Source organism: Trichoderma reesei (genome assembly GCF_000167675.1).
Source record: "Trichoderma reesei QM6a unplaced genomic scaffold TRIREscaffold_27, whole genome shotgun sequence".
Lineage (NCBI taxonomy): Eukaryota > Fungi > Ascomycota > Sordariomycetes > Hypocreales > Hypocreaceae > Trichoderma > Trichoderma reesei.
In genome coordinates, this window is record NW_006711174.1 from 197,386 (window position 1) to 224,909 (window position 27,524).

At 52.9% G+C, this 27,524-nt stretch overlaps 10 protein-coding genes across 10 annotated transcripts; 7 read left to right on the plus strand and 3 right to left on the minus strand.

Annotated features, from left to right (window-relative positions):
- Positions 1-1,559: 1,559 nt before the first annotated feature.
- TRIREDRAFT_123831 (uncharacterized protein) lies at positions 1,560-4,001 on the plus strand (the record flags this gene model as incomplete). The annotated part of the gene is made up of 1 exon (XM_006968898.2): positions 1,560-4,001. One exon carries the CDS (start codon positions 1,560-1,562, stop codon positions 3,999-4,001), a length of 2,442 nt encoding a protein of 813 aa, XP_006968960.1.
- A 1,602-nt stretch (positions 4,002-5,603) lies between these two features.
- On the plus strand, positions 5,604-7,115 carry TRIREDRAFT_68973 (uncharacterized protein; the record flags this gene model as incomplete). The annotated part of the gene is made up of 1 exon (XM_006968899.1): positions 5,604-7,115. One exon carries the CDS (start codon positions 5,604-5,606, stop codon positions 7,113-7,115), a length of 1,512 nt encoding a protein of 503 aa, XP_006968961.1.
- Positions 7,116-8,416: 1,301 nt separating this feature from the next.
- On the plus strand, positions 8,417-9,649 carry TRIREDRAFT_111514 (uncharacterized protein; the record flags this gene model as incomplete). Its single annotated transcript, XM_006968900.1, has 6 exons — positions 8,417-8,500; positions 8,604-8,896; positions 8,963-9,054; positions 9,127-9,170; positions 9,234-9,438; positions 9,501-9,649. The coding sequence occupies 6 exons, from the start codon at positions 8,417-8,419 to the stop codon at positions 9,647-9,649; spliced, it is 867 nt and encodes a 288-aa protein (XP_006968962.1).
- Positions 9,650-10,522: 873 nt separating this feature from the next.
- Positions 10,523-12,514, plus strand: TRIREDRAFT_111515 (fungal specific transcription factor domain-containing protein; the record flags this gene model as incomplete). Its single annotated transcript, XM_006968901.1, has 4 exons — positions 10,523-10,815; positions 10,930-12,084; positions 12,162-12,406; positions 12,474-12,514. The coding sequence occupies 4 exons, from the start codon at positions 10,523-10,525 to the stop codon at positions 12,512-12,514; spliced, it is 1,734 nt and encodes a 577-aa protein (XP_006968963.1).
- Positions 12,515-13,219: 705 nt separating this feature from the next.
- TRIREDRAFT_111516 (uncharacterized protein) lies at positions 13,220-14,939 on the plus strand (the record flags this gene model as incomplete). The annotated part of the gene is made up of 4 exons (XM_006968902.1): positions 13,220-13,664; positions 13,733-14,016; positions 14,080-14,195; positions 14,258-14,939. 4 exons carry the CDS (start codon positions 13,220-13,222, stop codon positions 14,937-14,939), a joined length of 1,527 nt encoding a protein of 508 aa, XP_006968964.1.
- A 1,065-nt stretch (positions 14,940-16,004) lies between these two features.
- TRIREDRAFT_111517 (uncharacterized protein) lies at positions 16,005-16,223 on the plus strand (the record flags this gene model as incomplete). Its single annotated transcript, XM_006968903.1, has 1 exon — positions 16,005-16,223. One exon carries the CDS (start codon positions 16,005-16,007, stop codon positions 16,221-16,223), a length of 219 nt encoding a protein of 72 aa, XP_006968965.1.
- Positions 16,224-16,514: 291 nt separating this feature from the next.
- TRIREDRAFT_123832 (uncharacterized protein) lies at positions 16,515-18,143 on the minus strand. The gene is made up of 3 exons (XM_006968965.1): positions 17,893-18,143; positions 17,745-17,833; positions 16,515-17,673 (listed from the first exon to the last, which is right to left on the minus strand). Exons 1-3 carry the CDS (start codon positions 17,965-17,967, stop codon positions 16,596-16,598), a joined length of 1,242 nt encoding a protein of 413 aa, XP_006969027.1. The 5' UTR covers positions 17,968-18,143; the 3' UTR covers positions 16,515-16,595.
- A 493-nt stretch (positions 18,144-18,636) lies between these two features.
- TRIREDRAFT_5659 (uncharacterized protein) lies at positions 18,637-21,120 on the plus strand (the record flags this gene model as incomplete). The annotated part of the gene is made up of 1 exon (XM_006968856.1): positions 18,637-21,120. One exon carries the CDS (start codon positions 18,637-18,639, stop codon positions 21,118-21,120), a length of 2,484 nt encoding a protein of 827 aa, XP_006968918.1.
- A 65-nt stretch (positions 21,121-21,185) lies between these two features.
- Positions 21,186-22,089, minus strand: TRIREDRAFT_52012 (uncharacterized protein). Its single transcript, XM_006968966.1, has 2 exons — positions 21,558-22,089; positions 21,186-21,499 (listed from the first exon to the last, which is right to left on the minus strand). The coding sequence occupies exons 1-2, from the start codon at positions 22,066-22,068 to the stop codon at positions 21,222-21,224; spliced, it is 789 nt and encodes a 262-aa protein (XP_006969028.1). The 5' UTR covers positions 22,069-22,089; the 3' UTR covers positions 21,186-21,221.
- A 1,577-nt stretch (positions 22,090-23,666) lies between these two features.
- TRIREDRAFT_111523 (uncharacterized protein) lies at positions 23,667-27,086 on the minus strand (the record flags this gene model as incomplete). The annotated part of the gene is made up of 3 exons (XM_006968967.2): positions 23,667-24,383; positions 24,564-25,012; positions 25,127-27,086. 3 exons carry the CDS (start codon positions 27,084-27,086, stop codon positions 23,667-23,669), a joined length of 3,126 nt encoding a protein of 1,041 aa, XP_006969029.1.
- Positions 27,087-27,524: the final 438 nt, after the last annotated feature.

The following is a 27,524-nucleotide window of genomic DNA, read 5'->3' on the forward strand; positions in this document are numbered from 1 at the left end:
AGCTTTTATAAAATAAGGCTTATTTTATAAAAGCTTATAATATTTATTATAAGAAGTTAATCTTAATTAAAATTACAGTAGCTAAATTCCTTAATAATCTACTTTAAAAATAATGCTTTATTATTATATATAATCTTATTAAATTTAATAATTACTTTTAAAAAGTAAAAATAGTACTTATTATAGTATATTATACTTATTAAAAGCAGCTAATTATAAAAAATTAACTTTAGCTTAATCCTTTACTTTTTATTAATATAAATATATAGTATTAACATTACTTACTACTTATTTTATCTTAAACAGTTAGACTTATTAATAATAATATAAGCCTTAAAGTAATTATATATATAGCTATTAAAGTACTTAAATAAAATTAGCATTTTATTAAAGTTAATAATTTAGCTTTTTTTAAAGCAGTAGATTAATAAAATAAAGTTAAGTATTTAGTTAAGCTTTATATATCTTTTTATATTTAATATATATTAAATAAACTTTAAAAAGCTATTTATTATAATAATAGCTTTTTTTAGCTATTATATAGCTTATTTAATAACTTAATAGCATACTATATTATAATAATACTTAAACCTAGCTTACTAGCTATTAAAAAATATAAATATTTTCTTATATTTAAAATATAGCTATATAAAAAATATTTTATAATTTTATTTAAAACTACTATACTATTATAATATAACTAGCCTTATAATACTTAATAAAAGCTTTAAATAATGCTTTTTTTAAAGCTAGCTATATAAGGTAAAAAATAAGTATTTTACCTTATAAAATAAAATCCTAATTTTTTTATTAAGTAGTAATAGTACTTAAGGTAATTTAAAACTATTTTAAAGCCTTTAAAAAGGTAAAAGGCTATAAAATATTAAATTTATTATTTTTTTTAAAATCTATACCTTTTTTTAATTTATATAGGCATTAGTTAGTAAAAATATAATAGTAAATAAAAAATAAAATAATATTAAGCTTTTTCTTTTTAAAAAATATATATTTAATATATTAAATTTAATTTAATTAATAATATTATTTTTTTAAAGCCTTTACTAGCTTTAAACTAGGTTAAAAATATTATTAAAAGATATTATAGCTAATTTCTTTTAATAGTAGTATTTTAAGGCTAATTTTTAGTATATTAATATTATAATATAGTGTTTTTTAATATTATAGTATACTTACCTTTTTACTGCAGCTATTAATAATATAAGAAAAATTTACTTAAATAATATACTAGCTTATAAAGGTACTTTTATTTATTTATCTTATAATAGAAAGGTGTATTATTATAAAAAGATAACTTGCAGGGCCAGGCCTCTAGTTCTAAGATCTAAGATTGCGAATTTCATAAGTTTTTATGGTAGCCTACCAGGTCGGTAAGGAATGGAGTCAGTAGTGTCACTCCTCCCCCCTTGTTCTAGGTAAATGGCAGGCACGTGATCTCGCGTCAGCCAATTCTTCCTAGGCCGTCGATGCCTTATTTACTATCGCCATCGCATCTTGTCTCCCTCACCACACGCGCGTATGAGGCGCATCAGCAACACTCCATGGACGTCTTGGCGCCCGAAGAACTCGACGCCATCGACAACAACCCCCTCGGCGATGCGCTAGATCCCATTCGAGAAGCCCTGCGGGAAGCGGACTCGACGCTGGGCAGCTTCCAGCTAGACGGCACGGCGGACGTCGTCGACGATGCAGATGCGCCACAACGACCGCGTCTGCTGGTAGCAGCACTGGCCAGGCTTTTCGGCATTCTATCTGCATCTGAGGTCCCCCTATCCCTTGCCTCGAGGACCGGCAGAGATTTCCTACTATCTGATTTGGGCCATATCCGCACAATGCTTCGGGCGAACGACCTCAATTATCGTTATCGTTACTTTCGTCCGTTGTCAAGAGCCATTATCAGGCAAGAACCAGACGCCGAGATCTGGACTGCCGTCATCCGCCTTATTCTGGCAACATCACAAGCCCACACCACTCCGCCTCCTAGCAGCTCTACTGTTGACGAAACCCCCATCACCCATTCATCAGCTTCGCAGCAGGGGTCAGAACAGACTCGGCAGGCTATCGAAGAACGCGTCTTTGAAGAGATCTGCCACTGCACGCATCGCGCAGTCGGGGGCTTCCACGAGAAATACTTCCAGGGCAGGAAATGGAACCGACGAGCGAAGCAAATCTGGCGTCGTGCCAAAAGTCAGTACAGCGAGGACGATCATCGGTGGACGCGGCTCCCCAAGAAGGGCACCGAGGACGACGTATGCGAGTGGTGGCTCAACCTGCAAAGGGAGCTACTGGCAAATGAGAGAACCGCTTTCTTTAGAAGCTCCGGGAACAATAGAGTTGGGACCGAGGCGCAAAGACAGCTGGACCTCTTGGTGAAACTGAAAGGAGACGGCTTGCAGCATGACTGGAAACATGTCCTGGTGGTTGGCGAAATGAAAGAGTCGGACAAGAACTCCAAGGCTCTGTGGCTCCAGATAGGCAGCGCAGTGCGAAACGTCTTCGCAGCCCAACCCACACGTCGTTTCGTCCATGCATTCTCGTTGAGGGGATCCGAGATGGAAAATTGGATCTATGATCGGTCGGGTCCGTATAGTGGTGCCGTCTTTGACATCCACGACCAACCCGAAAAGTTCATCCAGGTCATGTGCGGGTACCTGATGATGAGCGACGAAGAATTCGGACTGGATACCTTCATAACGCAGAAAGAGCAGAGGCTTTTTGTCACAATGCCTGTTGAACCCCGTGCGAACAGGAGAAAGCGGAAACTTGAGCTCGACGCCAAACCGATCGCATTTCAACGAGCCATCGTCTGCCGCGGGACGACTTGCTTCCGGGCTCGCGACGTGGGTTCGACGGAACTTGACACGGTTGTGAAATTTTCCTGGACCTCCAGCAAGCGACCGCCTGAAGCAGATCTGCTCACAAAGGCTCACGAACGCGGTGTCAGGGGGCTTGCGAAATTGGTCGGCTACTGCGAAGAGGTCACCAGCATCAGCAAGCTGCGCGAAGGCCTCGTCTTTGGTACTCCGTACAAGTTTCGAGATGTCCCGAACGGCTCTGGTGTGTCCACCTCACAGTCGTGGCTCCATGGCCAATCTGTGCAGTTCTCCGATCCCAGCGTTGGCAGCAGTGCGTCTAGAAAACGAAAATCCGTGGCCGAGTCGAGCCGTGCAGCCAAGCGATCCCGAACAAATAGCTCGCTACGCGGGACGGAAGACGAGGAGAGCAAGCTGAATTACTCCATTGAGGCACCGCAAGGGACCAGCCTTATTCCAAAGGACCAAGATCTACCATTCGACAATCGCATTCTGCGAGTTCTAGCCATTTCTCCAGCAGGACGATGCATCACTCAGTTTAGGACCGTTCTTGAGCTTCTCGAAGCCCTGTGCGACGCCATCAAAGTACACCGATCCCTTTGCCTGGACGGGAAGATTCTGCATCGCGATATCTCGGAGAATAATATCATCATCACCAACCCGGACAAGTCCGATGGCTTCAAGGGCATGCTCATCGACCTGGACTTGGCCAAGGAAGAAGGCAAGGGCCCTAGCGGGGCCCGGCATCGAACCGGCACAATGGAGTTTATGGCTATCGAAGTCCTTCTGGGAACGTCTCACACGTATCGTCACGACCTCGAAGCGTTCTTTTACGTTTTGATCTGGCTCTGTGCCCGTAGGGGCTGGGCTTTGTCGAAGGCGCCGCCACCCACGAAAAGCTGCTTGACCTTATGGTACACAGGACGCTATCAGGACATTGCGCGAGTCAAGCGTGGGGACATGTCTGAGGCAGGACTGGAGACGATTCTCGACGAATTTCCAAAAGAGTTCACCTGTGTCAAGCCCTTGTGCAAGAAGATCAGAGACGTCCTCTTCTTGCATAAAGGCTTCACTGGTACCCCAAAGAATCCGAACCTATTATACGACCCTATCCTTACAGCATTTGAAGATGCTATTGCTGGACTTCGAGCGGAAAATGCTGAGACTTGAAGAGTTATGCCCAAGAAGCCTAGGTCGATCCGGCTAGATCTGCTATCCAACTAGATCTTCTAGATTTCAACGCCCTCTACTGCATTGGAAATGACGTTGAGCAACTGGACTGGAAGTCTTTGCGGCAATGGTTCTCGACGGTAGAGCCTTGAGGCTTGATGATCCTGATAAATGGATCGTTACCTCAATCGATTCAAAGCCGCCGTTGATCAAGATTTTCTTCAGCGAATGTCTAAGTCTTTTGGTAAGATTGAAAATTGAAACGTACGAAAAGCCAATCGCTAATACTTGAATCATTAGGCTTATGCTGTTTGCAAGAGCTGCTCGCACAGCAGCAGCATATCTGCCCACAAGCAGTCGTCTCGACCCGTTTGCAGCATGGGCAGACTCAATGCCCAGTGTGATCTCGATTCGGTCAAGGTTGCTCTCTCTGGACATGTTGCATCACTCATATTCGGATCGTCCGAGGTCTTCAGGAGCAGGGCCTGTGCCGCAAGTCATAGCCTGGGCCTTGAAGAAGCTTAAGCTGCTTCTCGGACAACGTGGCAAGGTCTGAGATGCGATTGGATTGTTGAGCTGGGTTCTGATAGTATCTCAGGATCTGTAGCGCGTCCACTGCAGGCTTTTTGATACAGAGTGTCGGCGGCTTGATGGAGCTTGTGGTCCTCTATAAGGAGACATGGATCGCTAGCTAGCTAATGGCCCGGTTGAACCTGCAGACGATGGAGTCGGAAATAATATCGTAGACCGAGATGTTGGTCGTCGACTTGTTCAGCTGGAATGAACCTATCAGGGGCCTCCTCGCGGGAATAAGCTCTATTCACAGATCTGTTTACCTCGACTATGGCGTATATACGAGGGTACCGCCACAGATCTCCAATTGTGAGCAATCACAGCTCCGTAACGGCTGGATTCCGGGCTGAGATACAGACCCAGCGATGGGGGCATTGGTTCGATTATGTAGAAATTTTATGTATTGCGTGGTAAAGAGCCATGTGCTTGGTGTCTGGGCTTGCAACCTAGCCAAATGAAGCATACCAGACGGGAGTAACTCTCTTCTGGCTAACATCCTACACCCGAGTCTTTACAACTGAGTTGAACGAGATCCCATCTCGACTCTTGGCGATGACACACTCCCAGATGTCAAGACTATGAAATAATCCATGTTGCCCCATCCAAAGCAGTACTTGTAGCATCCAGACAAGGGCAGATCCCTGGTGATTTTGGTTGTTCCTGGTTCGGCGGCAGATGACAGCCAATCTGGCGCCTTGTGGCGAGCACATGCATCGGCTTACCCCTGGCTTCGGTGCCGCAAAGATGCTAGTATAGGGACGCAGGGCATCTCCCCACAGGCACACAGGATGGATCTCGGTGAGCCTATCGCAGTGAGGCAATTTACACGGTAGTAGCATCATCATCGTTGTCGTTGAGCTCCCATGATGTTGATGGGTTGTATTAGCTGTGTTGTTGATTGCATAGGTAGGTAGGTAAAGGGGATGGGTTAGATGGGTACCTACCTATATAAACACCATGTACGCCGTTCTCTTGACAATTGCATTCAGCAGCCTATTATAGCATCTGCCTCGGACAGCAGCCAAGAAGATGAAGAAGGGAACCGTGCTGGCAGCTCTCCTGCCCCTGGCCGCCGCCGCCGACGACGATGCCGCCAACTCCCAGATCCGCATCGCCTACCACGGCGACGACGGCATGATGGTCAGCTGGAACACGTTCGACCACGTTGCCCGTCCCAGCGTCTTCTGGGGCCGTTCAAAGGAGCACCTCGTCAACGTCGCCTCGTCGGCCGTGTCCGTCACGTATCCCACGTCGACGACGTACAACAACCACGTCCTCATCAAGGGCCTCAAGCCAGACACGACGTACTACTACCTGCCGGCGCAGCTCAACGAGGATGTCTGCTATGAGCCGTTCAACTTTACCACCAGCCGCAAAGCCGGTGACAAGACGCCCTTTTCTGTTGCCGTCGTCGCTGACTTGGGCACTATGGGCGCACGCGGCCTGACGACCTCTGCCGGCACCGGCGTCTCGGGCAACAATGTCCTCAAGCCGGGCGAGAAGAACACCATCGACTCGCTCATCAGCAACATGGGCGGCTATGAGTTCCTGTGGCATGTCGGGGACATTGCGTACGCGGACTACTGGCTCAAGGAGGAGATTCAGGGATTCCTGCCCAACACGACGGTCGAGGAGGGATACAAGGTGTACGAGGCCATCCTGAACGACTTCTACAACGAGATGATGCCCGTCACGGCGTCCAAGGCGTACATGGTTGGGCCGGGGAACCACGAGGCCAACTGCGACAACGGCGGGACGGCCGACAAGGCGCACAACATGACGTACGACCTGAGCATCTGCATGCCGGGCCAGACCAACTTTACGGGCTACAAGAACCACTTCCGCATGCCGAGCGATGTCTCTGGCGGCACGGGCAACTTCTGGTACAGCTGGGACAGCGGCATGGCGCACTTTATCCAGCTCGACACGGAGACGGACCTGGGCCACGGCTTTGTCGGCCCGGACGAGGTCGGCGGCACCGAGGGCGAGGGCGCGAGCCCCGTCAACGGCAAGATGAATGCGCAGATCAAGTGGCTCGAGGCCGACCTCGAGTCCGTCGACCGCAGCCGCACGCCGTGGATCGTCGTGGGCGGCCACCGGCCGTGGTATCTGAGCCACGAGAACGTCACGGGCACCATCTGCTGGAGCTGCAAAGACGTCTTTGAGCCGCTGTTTCTCAGATACGGCGTCGACCTGGTGCTGTCTGGACACGCGCACGTGTACGAGCGCCAGGCTCCGATTGCAGACCTGAAGATTGATCCGCGAGAGCTAGACAATCCTTCTTCGCCGTGGTACATCACGAACGGCGCGGCGGGCCATTATGATGGGCTGGATGCGCTGCAGAGCCCGAGACAGGCGTATAGTCGGTTTGGGCTTGATACGGCGAATGCGACGTATGGCTGGAGCAAGCTGACGTTTCACAACTGCACGCATTTGACGCATGAGTTTGTCGCGAGCAGTGATGATGCGGTGCTTGACACGGCGACTTTGTACAAGAAGCGGAGGTGTGTCGATGGAGGTCGAGGAGGAGGTCGTTGGTGATGGCTCCAGACTGACAGGAGATGAGCAGTACATACATAGGTAGGTAAGCTTAGTAGACGTGCTAGAGATCTGACGGGGGTTGACTGGGAGCTTTGTTGCTCGTGGTTACCTAGTATAACGAATGATGACTCTATCCCTATGCCGTGTTGTGTACAGGTCACGTATTGAGAGTTCCATCACCAACCACATGTGATTGCAGACCAGAGCAGCAAAACTAAGAGATGCTTCTTACGTGGCCGAGCTCCGGGAATAGCAATCGGAGGAACAAGACAATCCAGCTCATCTTACTACTAGTAGTAGTTCTCAATCTGCAGAGGCCTCTCAAGTTCGTCACGGCATCGCCGTACCATTTACATACCCAGTACTCATGCAAGCCACCAATCCTTCATCTCTTACTATTCTAGAGCAAATCATATCCCGGCCATCTCGTACCTGTACTTCCCCCCCGTGCCGTTACACTTTATCCCTCGGACTCGGATCCGGATCTCGCACTCGGGTCTGATCCCTGCTCGCCCGCCGTTGGTTGTACAGATACTCCGCAATAGCGGCCGCATTCGCCGCATGTAGTATGTAATATTCCGTAGAGGTGGATTCTCTCTCATCTTACCTCTACATGCTTTCCAGGCCCTCGTAAGACATGGCCACCAGAGTTCACTGATGAGAGCATACCTATGCCCGGCTTTTGTTTGGTTGTTCATTAATGTCCCTCCCCAAAGACCGGGCAAATTCCTCCATCTCATTGAGCCCATCCAAGAGCTTGCCAGGCTTGCTGTCGCTAAGCCACGAAGCGGAGGAGGATTGAAGATGGGAATTCAAATAGATTCAGCCATTGCTACGCCAGCATTCTGGTTCAGTTATCCAACTTGTGCGGAGAAGCCATAGAATCCATCACACAGGCCGCTTTGTGACCCAGGATCCCGAGACAAGGCCGCTTCGCACTCGGTTCGCAAAACGACCCAACACACACACACACAAACACACCTGCAGACGGGCTGCTGCATGCTTGAACTAGTAGTATCGTAACTCACATACAAACAGTGACCCCATCTTGTGTTTCTTGCACCAGTTGGCAACAAGCTTTTTGCTTGATTAATATTCATGTCAGATGTTTAATTAAGTATGCAGTAGGCTCAAGTGTCGGGGAGGGGATTCACAGACTGCTCGTTTGTTCTGTGTATAAGTCAACGCACGCCCCTCCAACCCCCCTGTTGGCAGCGTTTTGTTTGTGCTCCTTGAACAGACAATCTCGTCAAGAATAATCCATCTCGGGAAATTCGAGCAAAGGAAGGAAAATAGACAAGATGGATTTCCAGCATTTTGCGCCGCAGATCGACAAGATTCCCAAGCTGAAGCCGAAACAAGTCGCGTCCATTGCCTTTTGGAATGTTTGTCGTCTCCGTCCCATCACAAACCTCTACCTCTGGACATTTCCTCGAGATAACTCCAAGATCATGTCAAGTTTTCGACCGCTGACTCGAGTCACTCTAGACCGTCCGCGAGAACTTTACCATTTCCACATGGATCGCCATGGGTGCCGTTGCCCAGGGCCTCCTGCTTCTCTTCGCCCGACCTACCTTTGCCGTCGCCCCAGCCGCTGTCTTTTTGCTCTTCCGATTCTCGCGCACGATGCTCATGCATTGGGGCTTTATCCCCAACACGCAGATGCAGGACGTTCTCATGGGCAAATACACCGTGCAAGTTCCAAACGAGGACGGCAGCCCGCCGAGTGAGGTGGCCGACAAGGGCGTTGCGGTTATTATGCTGGGCGTGAGGAACAACCAGTGCGTTTTGTTGCCCCTTCTGCGTCTTATATGCCTTGAACTCTTGCTGAAATGGCATACCCATAGTGCGCTGGGGATGTTTGGATCAGGCGCCAAGGAGATATCCCAATTCTTCACAGCGATGATGCGGAATCTGCACGACGACAAGGAGAGCGGCTGTACGTCCTTCATCACTCCAGCTACAGCATCCCCCTCACAAACGTTGGGATATAAGCTGACTATAAAGACAGTCCTCGGTGCCTCCTATTACAGAAGTGCCAATGAGAGATTAACAGTAGGTGATGCCGAGGGCTGAATTGGTGTCTTGTCAGATTCACTCTGCTCACTTGCGTTCCAGTCCAACGGCTTCATGACGTGCTGCTACTTCCGCAGCGTCGAGGACATTCATCGATTCGCCCACTCTCCGGTCCATCGCGAGGGCTGGAACTGGTGGAACAAAATCACCGACACGCATCCGCATCTGAGCATCATGCACGAGATATACGACGCGCCGAAGAAGCAGTGGGAGAATATCTTTATCAACTTCCACCTCACAGGCATTGGTATGCGCCGAGGCTGTTCAGTGTGACTAAAACCAAAGAATGAATCTGACAAATCGAAACAGGGAAAATGGCGAGGCCGGTCACCGTCAACGGACGAGAATACACGCCCATTGCGAACGCTGCTAGAGGTCCTTTGAGCACGCACAAGGGACGCTTGGGCAAGCTAGGACAAGGCAGCCTTGAGAAGGAATACCTGGCTCATGCCTATTAGACTGCGCTCAGTGTTGGATAGACAGATGGGATGACGGTGTCTACGTCTACGTCTAGATAGCGAGAGAGAACGCTACGTCGGCCCCGAGACGACATTTTGAAATGAGATTGTGTTGTACCATGCGTCGATTCCGGTTGGAATGTCGCTTCAGTTTGGAAACATATGCAGTGCTGTTCTGCGTTGCAGGTTACAGTCACACAAGATGGCGACTTTGAGCAAGAGAAAGACGCGAGTCTGCTCTCCTTAGGTATTCAAAGGGGGAGGCTGTCGAACAAACTCTCCAGATTGTACTATAGCTCCGCACATGTCGTCTCTGACCTTGAATCAGATAAATAAAAAAAATTCAAATAAAAAAGATGTGATATATATCTTTAAATAAAACTACTATAGAAGGATTGGGAAGTCGACCACATAATAGGCGTCTCGTACACCTACTGTAGTAGAAGGCTCTTCTTGTATCACCTAAGGTACCCAAATAATTGTAGAGACTGAACCTACCTACTAATCTCTTCCTCACTCCAGGTGCGAGGGCTCACAAGTGTAACCAAGTCGACAACTACCTACTACTTACTGGTGTGGCTTACACAAACTGACTGGAATGTGCACAGCCAGAGCTGGCAGCAACCATGACGCCTCACTATAGAGAAAACCGGCCGCGTGCAATGATGGCATGATGATGCAACAAACGCAAAGCAAAGCAAAGCAAGATATACCAAACCACGAATCAGCGGCTCATCCCCTTGGTCTATGTATTACATGTAGGTCCTATATACCTATATATAGCCTGGATACCCCAGATCTACCTGCGTCAGCAAGGTTCATCTAACAATATGGAGTACACGCTCTTGTCACAACCAAGTAAACCAAGTAATCATGCTCCAAGGATGGCCATGGACAAAGGCCTTCGTCTGGTGCTTACGTGATGCCCTCTACTACGATAACAACCCCGACTCCTTCAACGCCGCGCTCGTGACAAACAGCTCGCTGGCCGGCATGGCGTTCAACATCTTCTATCCGTTTGTCTACATCATATACCTCTCCGTGCAGTTTGCGAGGGTCTTGGTGGCACGCACGCTGCGGCTGCTGACGCTTGCTGGGGGGGAGAAGAAGAAGAAGCCTGATGTTGCCCCGAATCCCTGCTCGTTGTGCAGGTTGAAGAATCGGCGGTGCGACAGGAAGCTCCCGCAATGTCTTGAATGTGCAAGGTCAGGACCATTGCAATCTTCCATGAGCATCTGTAGAGATTTCAGATAATAGCAGAGACTGATACACAGATGCAGAAAAAAGAGGCACTGTGACTACAGCGTCAGGAGAATCCCGCCCCATATCTCTGAACCGTCATCAGACTCCTTTCAGGAGGACTATCTCGCAGTCCACGCAATACCCTCAACACCAAATCCGTACACCCTCCCGATTTCCAACTTTCCAGCCCTTTACTTTGTCGATCCGCCCGTCTTTCACAACCATCACATCGAGATTCCCAGGCCATCGGATCGGCTGCCGAGCTACGTCGTCGGAGAGCTAGGCAGCTCACTCCAGCATGAGTTTATCGGCCGCCTATTCTTTCACACCATCCACACGTGGTTCCCCATCATCTCAAGGAAGCGCTTCTATGACGACCTGCACGAGGCTTCTGACGGTCCCGGTGTTGCTGCCGACTTTGGCTACCTACTCCTGGCCATGAAGCTGATGACATGGCGCCCGCCCTCATTGGAAGGAGATGCTCCCGCCGAAGGACCATATGCTCGCACGGCAACCTACCGCGCGGCAAAACAGTTTTGCTTCGAGCTCGAGGCAGCCGGGACGGTCTCTCTCCGGGTCCTTCAGGGGATGCTCCTCGTCGCGCTGTACGAAGTCGGTCATGCAATCTATCCCGCAGCATTCATGTCCGTGGCAGCGTGTGTACGATATGCACATGCCTTGGGGATACAGCCGGGAGGGATGCAGAGGCTGAAGCTGCCGTTGACGTGGGTGGAGGATGAGGAACGCAGGAGGATCTGGTGGTCAGCCTTTCTCCTCGACAGATTCGTCAGCCTAAACTGTCCAGGCTGCCCGGCGGCCATTGACGAGCCCGGTCCACAGGAAGTCCTTCCGGCAGACGATGCGCTGTGGGATGAGGGCGTGAGTACCTCGCAGCCGATGACCGTGGACGTTGCTAACGTTGGTCTTCAGGCTGAAGAAGTGCCCTCATCTCCAGTGCTCAACAGTCCCGTCAGCATGGAATTCGGGAGGTTTGCATTGCTGACACAAGCCTTTGTCCTGTTATCCAAGGTGCTCAAGCTCGGGTCTACTTCACAGGAGACTTCTACAAAGGCCTTGAAAGATGAGGCGCAGAAGCTGGAACGCACGATCAAGGCATTGCTCTACTTTGGCCAGATGGAGGTCAAGTCGCGAAACGGAATGCCGAGCTTTGAGCTTCACTCGGTCTGTACTCTGTGAGTCAGTCTTCTTTTCAGAGAGAGAGTTCATGAAGGTGACATTCAACAGAAACTAACTGTTTATATTCATCAAGATCTTTAATCACCTTGTACACGTCTACCAAGCTCCCCATTGATATGCCAATGAGATTCATCGAGTCTCTCGCCGACTTGCTGAGCAGCTCCAACTACGAGCATCTCGTAACGGCAGCGCGCCGCGGAAGAGATGAGATCACGCCCTTTTTGGTGCAGCTTCTATACCAGACTTCTGTACTGCTGTTGAAGACGGAAAAGCCCGCGAATGGCGACTGGAGCGATACGCGGGTAGAGAAGCTCATGAGTGCGCTGCAGTGGCTGGATAAGAGGTGGCAGCTCGCAGGTATGCTTTTATTACTTACTTGGTCCAGGGAGAGATGATGCAGAGACTAACAATCCGTGTGTCTGTTAGGGGTTTTCCGTCAATCGCTGGAAGCTCAGCAGATTGCATTGTCGAAGGGAAGCAGCAAGGCGTCGGACAGTGGTGCTCCGGACGGATAGTCATCGCTTGATGATGATGTTGTTTGCCTCAGAGGTTGTCAATTTTATATGACACTGATCCGTATATAGTTGTACATAGCTCCATGCACTGTATATATATATATACGTAAAACTGCCGTCTTGGATTCAGGCCGACATTCATTGTCTCAATACTTAGGATTAGTTGAGGCTCGCAGCAACTACATGTAAGCATCTCTCGCAATGAAGCTGCAACATGACTTCTTGCGTTACGCCGCCTCTAAACATGGCCCCATCTCTGCCGAGACAGCGTCTACATCTCGCTTGACTCTGTATAGATAAAACTTTTATACGCTCATTTGTTTCGCTCAATCAATTGCACGTCGCTCAAGCAGTTGTGGCGGTATTAGTTGTCATAATCTCAGCACTAATTGCTGAAGCCGACCGCTATCCGAAGGGAATAGGCTCAATTATCAGGTGCTTCATTTGTCATCTAACCCTCTAGAGCACTTCAACGTCTCTTGAAAACACACTCACCACAATTCTTCAACTATCGCCATTCGCCTCACGCCTCATAGCACTCATCTCCATTGCTCCGATCGCAAAAACCTCATAACTACACACTCCTTACCTGCTGATGAAGTACACCTAGACAAGCATGTCAAAAGCAGGCGAAAGCGTCATCCTCCCCAGCAACGCCGTCTTCCTCGTCCACAAGGTCGGCACCTCCAAAGCCGGCCACGAGACGCAATGGGAAACTCGCGCAAAAGCCATGCGCGCCGCTCCAGACCCTCATAAAGCCTTATCTATAAGAAGCAACAATACGAATGATGCCGTCAAAACCAAAAGCGACGCTGCCGAAGGAGGTTCGTGGCAGTTTGTCTCCTACACGCCTCGCAAAGACCAGCAACTCCAGAAGAGGCCCAAGAAAGGGGAGCCCAAGCGAAAGAGACGCACTCAAACCAACAATGATGCTCAAAAAAACAAGAGCACTTCCATTGTATCAATCAAGCAGAATCCAACACTGCTTCGCAACCCCAACCTTTTACCTCCAGATCTCCCCGTCGCTATCGTCGGACACGCGCTTCTCTATATCAACTTTTGTATGCTCATTCCCCTCTAATTGCCCCCCTCTTTTCTGATTGATATCCATCCAACTGACTGTATACAGACTTCCACTCAATAGCCACAGGCGCATACACGCTCCCGTGCCTGCTCTTCAACCCTGCCAAGAGAGACTGGTTCCCCAGGATGATGCAGGATGAGGCCTGGCGATGCATCATCTTGTCTCTCTCCGCCAGCACACTCGCCTCCTTGACGGGGTCTCCCTCCAACTATGTCGACTCGCACGCTCTCCTCGATGAAGCGCTACGACAGCTCAAGAGCCGGGTCGCATCCGGTGCTCTTCCGTCCGACCAGACTCTGGGGGCCATCTCCTGTCTGTCCATGTGGAGTGTAAGCTGTTCAGTCCTGATTCATACATTCCTCATTGAACTACCATCTGCTGACAAGTTTTAGAACGAACAGGGGAATCTAGAAAAAGCATGGGTGCACGCCAAAGGCCTCGCTGAGCTCGTCAAGCTACGAGGCGGCTTCTCCAAAATCAGCGATGGCATGAGATCCAAAGTATACCGGTAAACAACCTTCACAACACTTACACATGTTGAGCTACCTACTTGCTTACAATCATCATCAGGGGCGTCTTTGACATTGCGGTCAACAGTGATCGACCTCCTCTCCTGGAAGACGGCCTCCGAGGCTTTCCGGAAAACGAAGTAATAGTCTCCGAAGATGATGGCTCAGAACGGGAAGAGTCTGGCCTAGACACTTCTGAATGTCGCATCTCGTCACATCTATCCAGCATTTTTGACGATGTGGTACAGTTCAGTGCAACTGTTGACGAAGCCATGACTCGCAACATCAAGCTGGATACGAATCCCCTCTACGAGCTCGTCTTTGGGCTGTACAATCGTCTCCTGAGCTGCCAATCCGACAGCATGAGCGGCTGCGACAACAGCTTCCGCATCTGTCTCATTCTATACATCAAGTCCATCGTCTCCCACGACTGTCCGAACCCGACATCGATGCACTTGGTCAAGAAGCTTCAGGCTTCCCTCCAAGACTGTCTGGCTGCCCATCCTTCAACGTCACTGACCAAGTGGAAGCTCTTCGTCGGCGGCATGGCTGCTACGGATGGGACGTGCGAAAAGCAATGGTTTGTCCAACGATTGGCTGAGACCTTGACGGAGAACGAAGTGGAACGCGAAGGCGGCTGGGAGTTGCTCCAAGCAGAGCTGGGCAGCATCGTATGGACAAAGCCAATCAATGAGGCGGCCGGATATAGGCTGTGGCTTCAGATTGCGGACGCTCAGCCTTAGTAATGACGGTCCTTGATTCACGATGAACTCTCCGAAATCCTCAGCTAGGAATAGCTTACGTTGAACTCTACAGGATGTGGCTCCCCTATTTGGAACATGTCATTGGATTGCCTCAGCCTCCTGAACGAAGAAAAGTCAACATGTCTCCGGTGGCGTTGGCCGTAGCAACAAAAGTTTGTTTACTTCCTTTGCCTCATGAATAAGCTTCTGGGCTTCACCACTAGATCACCAGGTTCTCAGTATAAGCCACTGAACAACAATCTCCGTTTCAGGAACTCATGTGCTTCATTCAGTAGAGGCAGCATAATCAACCATGTTGCCACGAAGCTCTTGGTATCTGCTGTACGGCTATGTGCTGAGAGAAAAGCTGAAGATCCCCTGAACGACAAGTCTGTGTCAGTTCGCGTCTAAACAGAGAAATCTTCATGGACTTTACTCGGTCAAGGCAGGAATTCTCTCAACACAGCTTTCAGGTCTTGTCTATTTCAGACAAGTCATGTATTGTTACTCCAAAGCAATGGAAGCTAAACTCTACCAGAAACATACCTCATCCAGCCAAGGCCAACCTCATTCCCAAGTAAACAAGCTTCCACGAGGCTCAACCGACTCATCACCAATCTCTCCGAAAACACAGCCCAAAACCCAATCTCCCAACAAACCTACTCTCAGCCTTCAAACTCAAGATGCCCGCCTCCATTTCCCCTTAAGATCCAGATGTCCCTGAGCCTCCCCGGCCCGCGCCTATATAAAGGGGTCCTTTTCCCCCGTTCTCCCTTTCTCCTTTCTCATAATCTCACCAATCTACCAACTTCTCTGGCTCTCGCTTCGTCTCTGCGCCTTTTTCTTCTTTTTTAAATAAAAAGAAACAACAAACCACTCTCGCCTCCGCGCCCTCTTTTCTTCGCCCTCGAAGAAAACAACTCTTCGGTAAGCTCCCTTCACCTCATCACTCTACTCAGTCCCTCCCAACAAGAACAAGTCAACTAACAAACATTCTCAAAACAGACCCTCCCTCTTTTTTTTCCTTCTCTTTACAAGGAATTTTTTTTTTAAAAAAAAAAAACAATGTCAAACCAGCCCGCCGAGGACCTTCCTCAAGGCTGGTCCATGGTATTCTCCCACGAGGATGCCTTGGCGATGGAGACGCAGCCTCTCTTCCCGGAGATGGAGCTGCTGGCGCAGTTCCTGCAGGAGGCCCGGCAGGCGGAGCTGCGGGAGGCGAATGTGTGGAAGGACAAGACCACGGCCGAGATTGGTCGTCGACTGGCGGGCTTGAAGCTGTGAAAAGCCCAGGGGACGAAAGGGGGGAGGATATAGAAGCTACTCAGATTGGACATCAAATACAATCTTGCAGTGCTTCACCTGAATACAGTTTGGTTATGAATACAACCTTGTCTTAATGGCAGTCTTTGAATACAATGGTGCCTTGCCATAGTGAAGTGCATCTATGTATGCCCTGTAGTTGTGAAAGGTAGATGACGATGATTGCGTCTTGTCGTAGCCCAGACCTCATGTCCAGTCTTATAAGTGCCATATATATATACCTACATCCACAAGTCTACCAGAACAGGAGAAAATTCACACCGTGATACCCTACAGAACTCCTCTTGCTCCCCTTTTTACTCTATTGATCCCCACTCATCGCACTTCATCTCTTCATAACTCATCATGGTCATGCCCTGGCTCAGGCCGCCCGAGATCCTTTTGCAGGTCCACACCATTCTTGGACCGCCACTTCTCCCACAGGTCCCAGAACTCGCTCTCCATCTTCTTGTCCATCTGGTCCGGCAAAATGACTTCGTATGTGACGTAGAGATTTCCAAACTCGTGTGTGTGATAGACGCTCTCTCCCTCTTCGTGCCATATGGGCATGCCTTCGCCGGGAATGGTTTCCACCAACCCACTCTGAACAACCTGGCCTCGCTCCCGTCCAAGACGCACAACGTGCTTGTCGAGGTGCGTGAGGTTACGCGTCCAGCCACCCATCCAGGCCTCACGCAGCGACAGAACCTCGGTCCAGTACAGGTCATGGCCCTTGCGCCGGAAGAAGGTGCCGTCGACGCGATCGGGGTTGTCTTCGTATGACGGGGCCTTCTCGCCCAGGTTGACAATGAGATCACCAGGAACCCAGTCGGGGCTCTGGTCGGCTTCGTTCTCAAACACCACCTTGGCATCTCGAGCAATGCCCCTCTCGACAGTCAGGCTGACAGTCGTCGGCTTGCGCTCGACTCGGCTGCCGTGGCAGACGGAACACTTGTTCTTGATGGTCTTGCCCGAGCCGCCACAGTGGTCGCAGCGCATCTGCATCTGCTGGAACATGCCGGGAACGAGCTGCTGCTTGACAATCCGAACCCCGTGTCCGCCGCAGACGCTGCACGTCTCGACCTTTCCGTCCGCGCTGCCCGTGCCCTCGCACTTTTCGCATATGTGCTGCTTCTCCCACTGGAACTCGGTCGTGGCGCCGTTGTAAAAGTCGCGGAGGGAAATCTCGATGCGGACCTCAATGTTGCTGCCCCGGGGCTCGCGGCTGTTTCTCCCAAAGTGGCCATGGCCGCCAAAGAACCTGCTGAAGAGGTCGAAGGGGTCGCCTCCTCCTCCTCCGCCGCCGCCTTGACGGTGGGACTTGACGCCCTCGTGGCCGTAGCGGTCGTAGACTTTGCGAAGCTCGGAATCGCTCAGAACTTCGTAGGCCTCGGACACCAGCACGAATTTCTCGTGCGCCGTTTCATCGCCTCTAGAAGCAGTAGAGTGATTAGCACATTGGAGAAGGTTGGCGAGACTGCGTGTAGCTGTAGGAGGGCGTACGGGTTCTTGTCTGGGTGGAACTTCTTGGAGAGCTGGCGATAGGCCTGCTTGAGCTGCTTGTCTGACGCAGACTTGTCGACTCCTAGAACCTGTCATGTGTCCGTCAGCACGCTCCGTGCTTGATTCGAGGCATTGCGTCCCGGCATACCTTGTAAAAGTCCTCGGCGCAAACCGCCAGCGATACCAGCGCCAGCAAGACGAAGATTGCCGCGCGCAGTATCATGATGCTGGTGATGCCGCAGAACTAAATAGTCGAGGTACAGCTCCTATAGAATGAAAGGAAAGAATGAGAATCACAGGGAAACCATTCATAAGATCAACTGCCCCTGATCTGCTTCGGTGGCAGATCTCGAGTAGGTGGTGCAAAGAAAGACGGGAGATGCTGCAGGTTCGCAGCTCTTCTTCACTTGTCACTCGATACCTTAGTTTACAGCGTGTTAACATTGGATTTCCAGCGTCACTCAAGGGACCCGAATTAGCGGATTAGCGGCTGCATCATCGCTGATAACGCCCGGCTCGGCGCTATCGCAGGCTGCCGATTGGCTGGCGGATTAACCGCGGACTAACAGCGTGCCCCAGAATCCCGGAGCTCCACTAAAAATCGGCAGCTGTCTCTTTACCTTCCATAGAGGTACTTGTCGATGCTTCTAGTAGCAATTTGGTTTGGCTTAGGCAAGCAATCGCGCCTCATCCTTCCATCAATCCAGCTCCAGCAGGTGCCTGGAATCGCGGAGCACAGAAGCAGACGCAGAAGCAGAGACAAAAGGCTCTCTCTGGCCTCGTTGCATCTCAGCGACTGCTTCTCACCACCGTCGGCAAGATGAGCTCCAAAAAGTACGCCTTTGTCCCGATGGACGACGGCGACTCGTCGGATCGCCACAAGGAGAGCCGCATGAGGTCGCGCCAGGAGTATCTCAAGAAGCGCGAGGCTGAGCGGCTGGCCCTGCTGAGGCGGCAGGTCGCCGAGGAGACGGAGGAGCTCAGGAGCGGCGTGCGGCTGTCGGAGCGCGAAAAGGCAGAGTTTGCTAAGAACAGAGAGCTGCTGCGCCTGGCCGAGGAGCGGCTGAGGATCGACGACCACCAGGATGGCTACGTGATGCCCGAGGACTACATCACCGAAAAGGGCAAGCTGGACCAGAAGAAGAAGGAGGAGGCGCTGTACAAGCGCCACGTCGAGCGGGACGAGTACGGCCAGGAGAAGTTTGTCACCGAGCACGACGAGTGGGAGCGGGAGCAGACCACCAAGGCCAAGGCGCAGATCCAGGGCCGGGAACGAGAAAACGACAACTACGACTACGTGCTGGACGACGCTCAGTACATCCAGTGGAGCCTGGACTCGCGAATGCCGGGCGAGCGCAAGACGCTGACCAAGGAGCAGCAGTTTCTGGAGGCTCAGATCGAGGCGGCGGAGAAGAAGGCCCTGTCTATCCAGGAGACGAGGAAGAGCCTGCCCATCTACCAGTACCGGGAGCAGTTCCTGCAGGCTCTGGAGCAGTATCAGATCCTCGTCATCGTGGGTGAGACGGGCAGTGGCAAGACGACCCAGCTGCCCCAGTATCTCCACGAGGCCGGATACACCAAGAACGGCATGAAGGTCGGATGCACGCAGCCACGAAGGGTAGCGGCAATGAGTGTGGCGGCGCGTGTTGCCGACGAAGTTGGCGTCAAGCTCGGCCACGAGGTCGGCTACTCGATCCGATTTGAAGACTGCTCGAGCGAGAAGACGATACTCAAGTACATGACGGACGGCATGTTGCTCCGAGAGTTCATGACGGAGCCTGATCTGGCGGGGTACTCAGCCATCATGATTGACGAGGCCCACGAGCGGACGGTGCATACGGACATTCTGTTGGCCCTGGTCAAGGATCTGGCACGAGAACGGAAAGATCTGAAGCTGCTCATATCCTCTGCCACCATGAACGCCGAAAAGTTCGCGCAGTACTTCGACGACGCTCCCATCTTCAACATCCCTGGTCGACGGTACCCCGTGGACATTTACTACACGCCCGCGCCAGAGGCCAACTACCTGGCTGCCGCCATCACAACCGTGTTCCAGATTCACACCACGCAGGGCAAGGGCGACATTCTTATATTCTTGACAGGACAGGACGAGATCGAAGCCGCCGAAATGGAGATTGCAGAGACTGCGAAGAAGCTTGGGAATCGAATCAAGGAATTGGTCATCTGCCCCATCTACGCCAACCTGCCGTCAGAACTCCAGGCCAAGATTTTTGAGCCCACCCCAGAGGGCGCCCGCAAAGTCGTGCTGGCGACCAACATTGCCGAGACAAGTCTGACGATTGACGGCATTGTCTATGTCATCGACCCCGGCTACGTCAAGGAGAACGTCTACAACCCGGCGACTGGCATGTCGAACCTGGTCGTCGTCCCCTGCTCTCGAGCATCCGCCAACCAGCGCAGCGGTCGTGCCGGACGTGTCGGGCCGGGCAAATGCTTCCGGCTCTACACCAAGTTTGCCTACATGAACGAGATGGAGGAGTCTCCGCTGCCCGAAATCCAGCGGACGAACCTCAACGGCGTGGTGCTGCAGCTCAAGTCGCTGGGCATCAACGAGCTGTTGGACTTTGAATTCATGGATCCGCCCCCGACGGAGACGCTCATCGGCGCCCTGAACCAGCTCTTTGCCCTCCAGGCTCTCAACCACAAGGGTGAGCTGACCAAGATTGGCCGCCAGATGGCCGAATTCCCCACCGACCCCATGCTGGCAAAGGCCGTGCTGGCAGCCGACAAGGAGGGCTGCGTCGAGGAGGTCCTGTCCATCGTCTCCATGCTGGGCGAAGCGTCCGCGCTCTTCTTCCGGCCCAAGGACAAGAAGATCCACGCCGACAGCGCCCGCAACCGCTTCACCGTCAAGGAGGGCGGCGACCACATCACGCTGCTCAACATCTGGAACCAGTGGGTCGACAGCGGCTTCTCGCCCATCTGGGCCAAGGAGAACTTCTTGCAGCAGCGGTCCCTGACCCGCGCCCGAGACGTGCGGGACCAGCTGGCCAAGCTGTGCGAGCGCGTCGAGGTCGCCCCCTCGACGTGCGGCGCCAACAACCTGCGGCCCATCAAGCGCGCCATCACGGCCGGATTCTTTCCCAACGCCGCCCGGCTGCAGAAGAGCGGCGACAGCTACCGCACCTTTAAGAACAACACGACGGTGTGGATCCATCCGAGCAGCGTGCTGATGTCGGTCGACCCGCCCGAGAAGACGGTGATTTACTACGAGCTGGTGCAGACGACCAAGGAGTACATGCGCAGCGTGATGCCCATCGAGGCCGCATGGCTGGCAGAGCTGGCGCCTCACTTTCACAAGAAGAAGGATATCGAAGCGTTGGAGGACCGCAAGATGCCGAAGAAGGGGCGATGAACATGAGTCATCGTTGTCCGTATTGCGTTGGTTACGCTACTACCTTACATACATGTGATCCACGATGACCGGGCAAAGGCGCATTCACTCGAGTCTCAGCTTTAGGCCTCGTCCTCCCAGCGGTACATGATTTCCGTCCTCATGGTATACTTGACCCCTTCAAGCACTTCCGCTCCCTCATGCAACAGCGAGGGATGTTGGAAGATGAGGACGCTGCCCGCCTTGGGATTGACATCCACGCGCCTCGACTTGTCACGCGAGAGAAAGGATGTAGCGCCACCGACCAAGCCTTCGTCGTTGAGGTAGAGATGCACGGTATAATACGTCTCCAGGATTGGTCCATCGGTGTTGTCAGGTCGATATGAGGCATCGCAGTGTGCTAAGCAGTCAGTTTCGCGCGCGCAAACAAGGGGCTCGCTCGATTGATGTTCACTCACCCCTGAAGAACATGCCGGGGGTATACTTGAGGAAGCGCATGCGCTCGTTCAGGCGCTCAAACTTCCACGTTCCCTTGCGGTCGCGTCTGTAGTCGGGCCTGGTGCACGGAGCTGTGGCGACGAGCTCCTGCAACCCTTCCACCTGAGCACAGCGATCCCACAGGCGGTCCACGAGAAGCTGGTTATCCCAGATGATGCGGTCGCTGTTGCGGTAGCCTGGGGCCCGAGTCTCCAGCCCGGGAGCAACGCTGATGAGGGCCGGTCTCCATGGCGAATCGTCGGGCTTCTCGACTCGCGCCGAAGCCTCGGCATAGGCAATCAGCTGGCTGCACTCTTCGAGGGAAAGGACGTTGTCGAGGATCCAGGCCTTGCACTTGGCGTACTCGGGCACGGGGGAGTCCTTCCAGGGGACGGGCGTAGAGGTGACGGGCTGGGAGGGCGGAGTGGTGAGGAACGTGTCAGGGATGTCGACGGGGTTGGAGGAGTAGTCTGCGCTGACGAAGCCGGACATTGTGGCAGATGGTTTGGGCGTTTTGGGCGTTGGTGAGATGGAGTTGAGAAGTTTGGAGAGCATGTTGACGCTTGTCTAGAGATTGTCTGCTCAGCGTGCTTTATATATATATATATTTATATCGTGTAGTGGATGAATGGACCGATGACTTGAGGGCTGGGCTTCACCGTATATCTGACTGCTGTTTGCCTGCTAGGCAGCTGTATTCCTTTTGCTCCTTGGTGGCACGACTTACACGTCACTCATACAGACAAGACAAGACAAGAAGATGAGATGAGACAGACGAGACGAGTTGTGCATAATGGACATGTGGCAATTCGATGGACGATCTGAATACTACTAGGTATCTAATGGAAGAACAACGATACATTGTTCGTGAACAATGACTGGAATGATGGTTCTGTCTTTTTTTGCAAAAGAGGCAGTGCAGTGATCCTGCTGCCTTGGCGAGCTTAACCTTGACCGAATCGGAGAGCATATAGGCGCTTAAGCTTTGTCCACTTTGCGTTACCCTGTATGTGGAATGATGCCTAGGGGGCTTGTGAGGCTGAGCCAGCCAGCTGGTTGGTTTGTCTCTTGTCTGTCTGTCTGTTTGTTTGTTTGGTGGCATCTTTAGGAGAAGAGGGACGTATTTGATGGTGATTGTGCATCGTTGTTGAACTGGTAGTGTGTCTGGTTGATAGGTAGGCTGTCTATTGTTTGTGTTATGATGAGTAAGTAGTATGGCAGGGGGGATAGGGCATGTAAAGAGGCGGTGCGGGGGAACAGAGTGATTGCATTCTACCATTATGAACAAATACAACATACTATTCATTATACAAGCAATATATATTATTAAAGAGAGATTAGATTGAATTTTACGCTATGTCAATTTATTTTACCCTTTGGAATCTTACGTTCTAGCGTTTCCCCGTTGTAATGTTGCAGACGCATTTGTCGGCCATGTTGTAGGTTAGCTCAACTAGGTATATGGTGATAGTATGTAGTACGGATAGAAGCTTCAACGGAAGCATCAATTGGATTCGCACTTCATTGGACTAACGAAATAGAATATAACCCCCTCCCCAGTCTTGAAGAAAACATGAAAAGAAAGAACCTCGATCTACAGAGTACATATCAAAAGAATCGAAAAGGGATTGAAAAAAGGGCACAAAGTAAGAGTTAACCATTGTCAAAAGCACCTAGCGGAAAGTCGTCTCATTATCTCATCATGACACACACACTTCACACTCTCAAGCCACATCTTATCCTCTCTCATTTACTCATCCCACCAGCAATGAGATTCCCACATCTTCATAAAACGTCAATCATTCAGCATTAAGCAAGCACTCGCTCCTTTTCTATATTAGAAAGCGTCAAGAACAAACAGACAGATAAACACAGCATCTCATACCTATCCGTCCCATCATCTCTCGTCCGCGTATATCAACTAACAAGCAAAGCAAATCGTAAGTCATAACGAGAACATGAAAAATCAGAAAAAAAAAAAAAAAAAAAAAAAAAAAAGCAACAAAAGAGTCGTCAAACACATTACAAAAGAAACATGTCGTCATCATCATAAAACCATCTCTTCTTCCCATCATCATCCTCGTCATCCCTCACCTCCTGATCCTCCTCCTCCTCCTCAACCCATCATCATCATCAACATCATCGTCCCTCCTCCTCCCTTCCACAGCCTGCATCACCCCCGCCAGAGGCCCAGCCAACGGCCCAGCCAGCTGCGGCAGCACATCACCGCCAAGCACCTCCCCAATGACACTCACCCAGCTCTTCCGCCCCTCCAGCACCCCCGTCACCGTCCTCACCAGCCTCTCAATCTGCTCCGGGTCCGTCCCTCCCAGCTGCCACCCGCCATGCACCTCCATGTCGCCCGGCCGCTGCGCCGGCCGATGAAACTCCCCGCTCCTCGTCACGAAGCGGCTCCTCCTGCTGCCACCACCACTACTCCCGTCCAACGGCCGCCCGTGCGAGTCGAACCTGTCCGGCAAAACCTCCACATCATCGTCCGAGTCATCGTAGTGCCTGCGCCTGCGCCGCCTGCCCTCCCCATCGCGGTTCGGCGAGCGGTCATGCGTCGTGTCGGAAGACTGCCGACGATGGCCGCTCGACCGCTTGAACTGGTTGTCGCGATACCTGTCGCTCCACTCATCCTCGGACCCGGAAGCTTCCGACTCGGAGTGCTTGACGTCGTGCTCCTTCTTGTGCCGGATCATCGTCATCTCGCTCGTCGGAGAAAGCGGCCTGAAAGACACAGACTTTCTCCTGGTGCGAATGGGAAACCCGGGGGGCGGATCGTCGATGCCCGGCGGCGGTAGCTGCTTGGGCGAATTTATGGTCTCTACGTTACATGTTAGCCTTGAGATGATCTTCCCCCCCCAATGACCCTTGGGTCAAATTCCCCCCTGAGGGAGGAAAGTGGACAGTTCCAACGCACCCTCAGGTTGCCCGCCATTGTCATCATCAGGCAGACGTTCGCTTCTGGAGAGGTAACTCACTTGATCATGCGGGTTGCTGCTGCTGCCGCCCACCGCTGGCCCAGGGGGTGGAGGCCCCGGCGGAGGGACCAGGCCCGAAGGCGGCGGACCGGCCGGGGGAGGTGCGTAGCCCGGCCCTCCCGAGGAGTTGACGGGCGGCGGAGGACCAGCAGGGGGCGGCGGAGGCACATACCCGTGATAATCTTGAGGTACGTAGGGTTGGTATTCACGAGGCGGCGGCACGCTGGGGTCAGTATACGGCGTGTAGGTGTGCTCCCGCGGCGGAGCGCCAACGGGAGGCGGCATGCTGGTCGGGGGTGCACCGGCGGGAGGAGGTCCGCCTGCGGGCGTGGTCGAGCCCGGAGTCATGGGGTAAGGGGGATAGTAGGCACCGCCGGAAGCAGTGGGGGGCGAGTGCGGTCTGCCTTGGTCGAAGAAGCCACCGTTGGGCGGAACCTCGCCATAGCCTGCTAGCAAAGCTCAAGAGTAAGTCATCGTTTGGAGACGCGGCCAGTTGCCTGACACCTATGAAGGGGACTGGGGCTGGGGCTCGGGCTCGGGCTGGGACTGGGGGGATTGCTCACGTCGTCCTTGCTCATCGCGCTCCTTCGAGCGCCTTTCCTCCTCTCGTCGCTCTCTTCTCTCCTCCCTTCTCTCGTCTCTCTTCTCTTCTCTCCTTTCGTCTCTCTTCTCCTCCCTCCGTTCTTCTCGTCTCTCCTCCCGCCTCTCCTCACGCCTCTCCTCCTCCCTCCTCTCCTCCTCCCTCCTCTCCCTGTCCTTGCGGTCCTTGTACTCCTTGATTCCCGCTGCCGCAGCACCCGCGGCAGCCAAGTCGCGCAACCTGCTCCTGCTCCGCTTCCTGTCGTCGTCGTCGGACTCCGAGGATGATGATGGGTCTCTCCGTCTTCTCTGTCGGTTTCGGCGCCTCTCCTCGGCCTCAGACTCGTAGCCTTGGCCGGTGGGAGAGCGCGGATCGGGTGGTAGGGGGTCATGCCCGTACTCAATCAAGCCTAGCCCAGGATCAGCCGCGGCCTCGGAATAAAGGGATCGGGCTCTCGACCTGCTCCTACTCCTGCTCCTGCTGACGGAGCTACGCCGGTCATAGTCGCGATCATCGTCGCTGTATCCCCGAGACGTCGACGCGTCTCTCTCCTTCTTCTTGTCGTGATGGTCCTTCCACACCTTGCCTGCTATCCCAGCGGCGGCGGCGCCCGCAGCGATCTCGGCGCCGCGTCGAAGCACCGACTTGCTGCGGGACCGGCTCCTGTGCCGTGACCGCGACTTGGATCGCGACTTGGACTTGTCGCGGAAGTGCTTGACGAGGCCGGCAGCCGCGGCCGTCCCGACGGCGGCCTTGGCCAGGGTTGAGAGGCTACGCTTGCGGCTGGGTCGGCGTGAGCGCGAGCGCGAGGACGAGTAGTCTTCATCGGACGAGTAGTACTCTCGGCCGCGGCTCCGGCCACGACGCCTCTCCTCCTTCTCGGCCTTGCTGGCCTGGTGATACTTGACGGCACCGGCGGCGGCGAGAGCGACGGCGGCGATCCCCAGGCCCTTCTTCAGGGCAGAGTGGCGGTCGGGGGACTCCTCGCCGTCGCCGTAGCGGTCCTCGTAGGCGCTGTGGGCTCGCCGGATGGCCTCGGTGCCGATGGCTCCCAGGGCTGCGCCGGCGAGGACCTTTTTGCCGCGGCCCTCGGGGATCTCGCCGTACTCGTTGGGGCGGCTCGAGAGCAGCGCGGTGATGCCGGCGCCGGCAAGGGCGCCCTCGGCGATGTGGCGCTTGTGGTGGTCGGAGCTCTGGCTGCGCTCGCGGCGGACGGTGCGACGGTAGTAGTAGTCGTCGTCGTCGCTGTGGTACTCGTCGCGGCGGCGGCCTATGCGGCGGTCGCCCTTGTGGGCGCCGACCTCGCGCCGCTCATGGCGGTAGTAGTACTCCTCGTCGTAGGGGACGCGGGCGACGTCGCGCTCGCCCTCGCGCTCCCTCAGGACGATGATGTTGGGCTCCTGGCGCGGGATGACAATCTGCTGGGGCGGCGCCTCCTGGACGATGATCTTCTGGTCCGGGGCGCGCTGGCGCACGACGACGGGGGCAGAGCTGCGCTCGGGCTCGTGGTAGTACTCGGTCTCCTTGCGATAGCGCTCGACCTCGTGGCCGTGGGCGTCGTCGAAGCGCTCCTCGACCCTCTTCTCGACGCGGAGGTCCTCGTCGTGGTGGCGAGGCCGCCGCTCCCAGTCGCGGTCGCGCTCGACGTCGCGCTCGTAAAAGACGGTGCGGCTGCGGTCGGCCTCGACGTCGAGGGCCGAGCGAGGCCGGTCCGGGACGTAGGCGCGGTCCCGGCGCTCATAGTCGACAAAGTCGTTGGCAGGGCCCGAGTAGCGCGAGCGTCGCTCGTCGTCCATCTCGATGAACTTCTCGGTGCGGTCGTATCGCTCCACGCGCGGCTGGTTGACTTTGTAACGGGTTACGGTGGTGGCCTTGAATCGCTCGTCGTCAGACTCACTGTCGCGGCGCTCTCGATAGACCCGGGTGGTTCTATAGTCGGCCATTTCTCGAGCTCAAGACACAGCCTGACGTCCTCTAGCTCTCTCTCTCTCTCTCTCTCTCTCTCGCTCGCTATCTCGTTCTGTCACCTTCGACTCTCTCTCTCTCTTTCTCACAGTGTCTAGTCCAGTCTTTCCGCTTCTGCCGTAGACGTCACTCAAGATGAGATCTGATGGGGATCGTATGTGTGTACCAAATCGATGAGATGGGGAGACTGACTGAAAGGCAGCCAGGCAGCCAGACACGGCACAGTAAATACAGTATAGGATGCTCCGGAGGCTGAAGAAAGCACAAACAAGGAGGGGTAAAAAAGCCAGCGAGCCGCGATCTCGAGTGGTGGGAAAGGCAGGAAGAGGGAATATGACGCAGAAGAGTCGCAGAAGGCCGAGGAACCCCTGCCTGTAATAGGGCTTCTCTTTGGGTGTCGAGAGTCGAATGGGGGG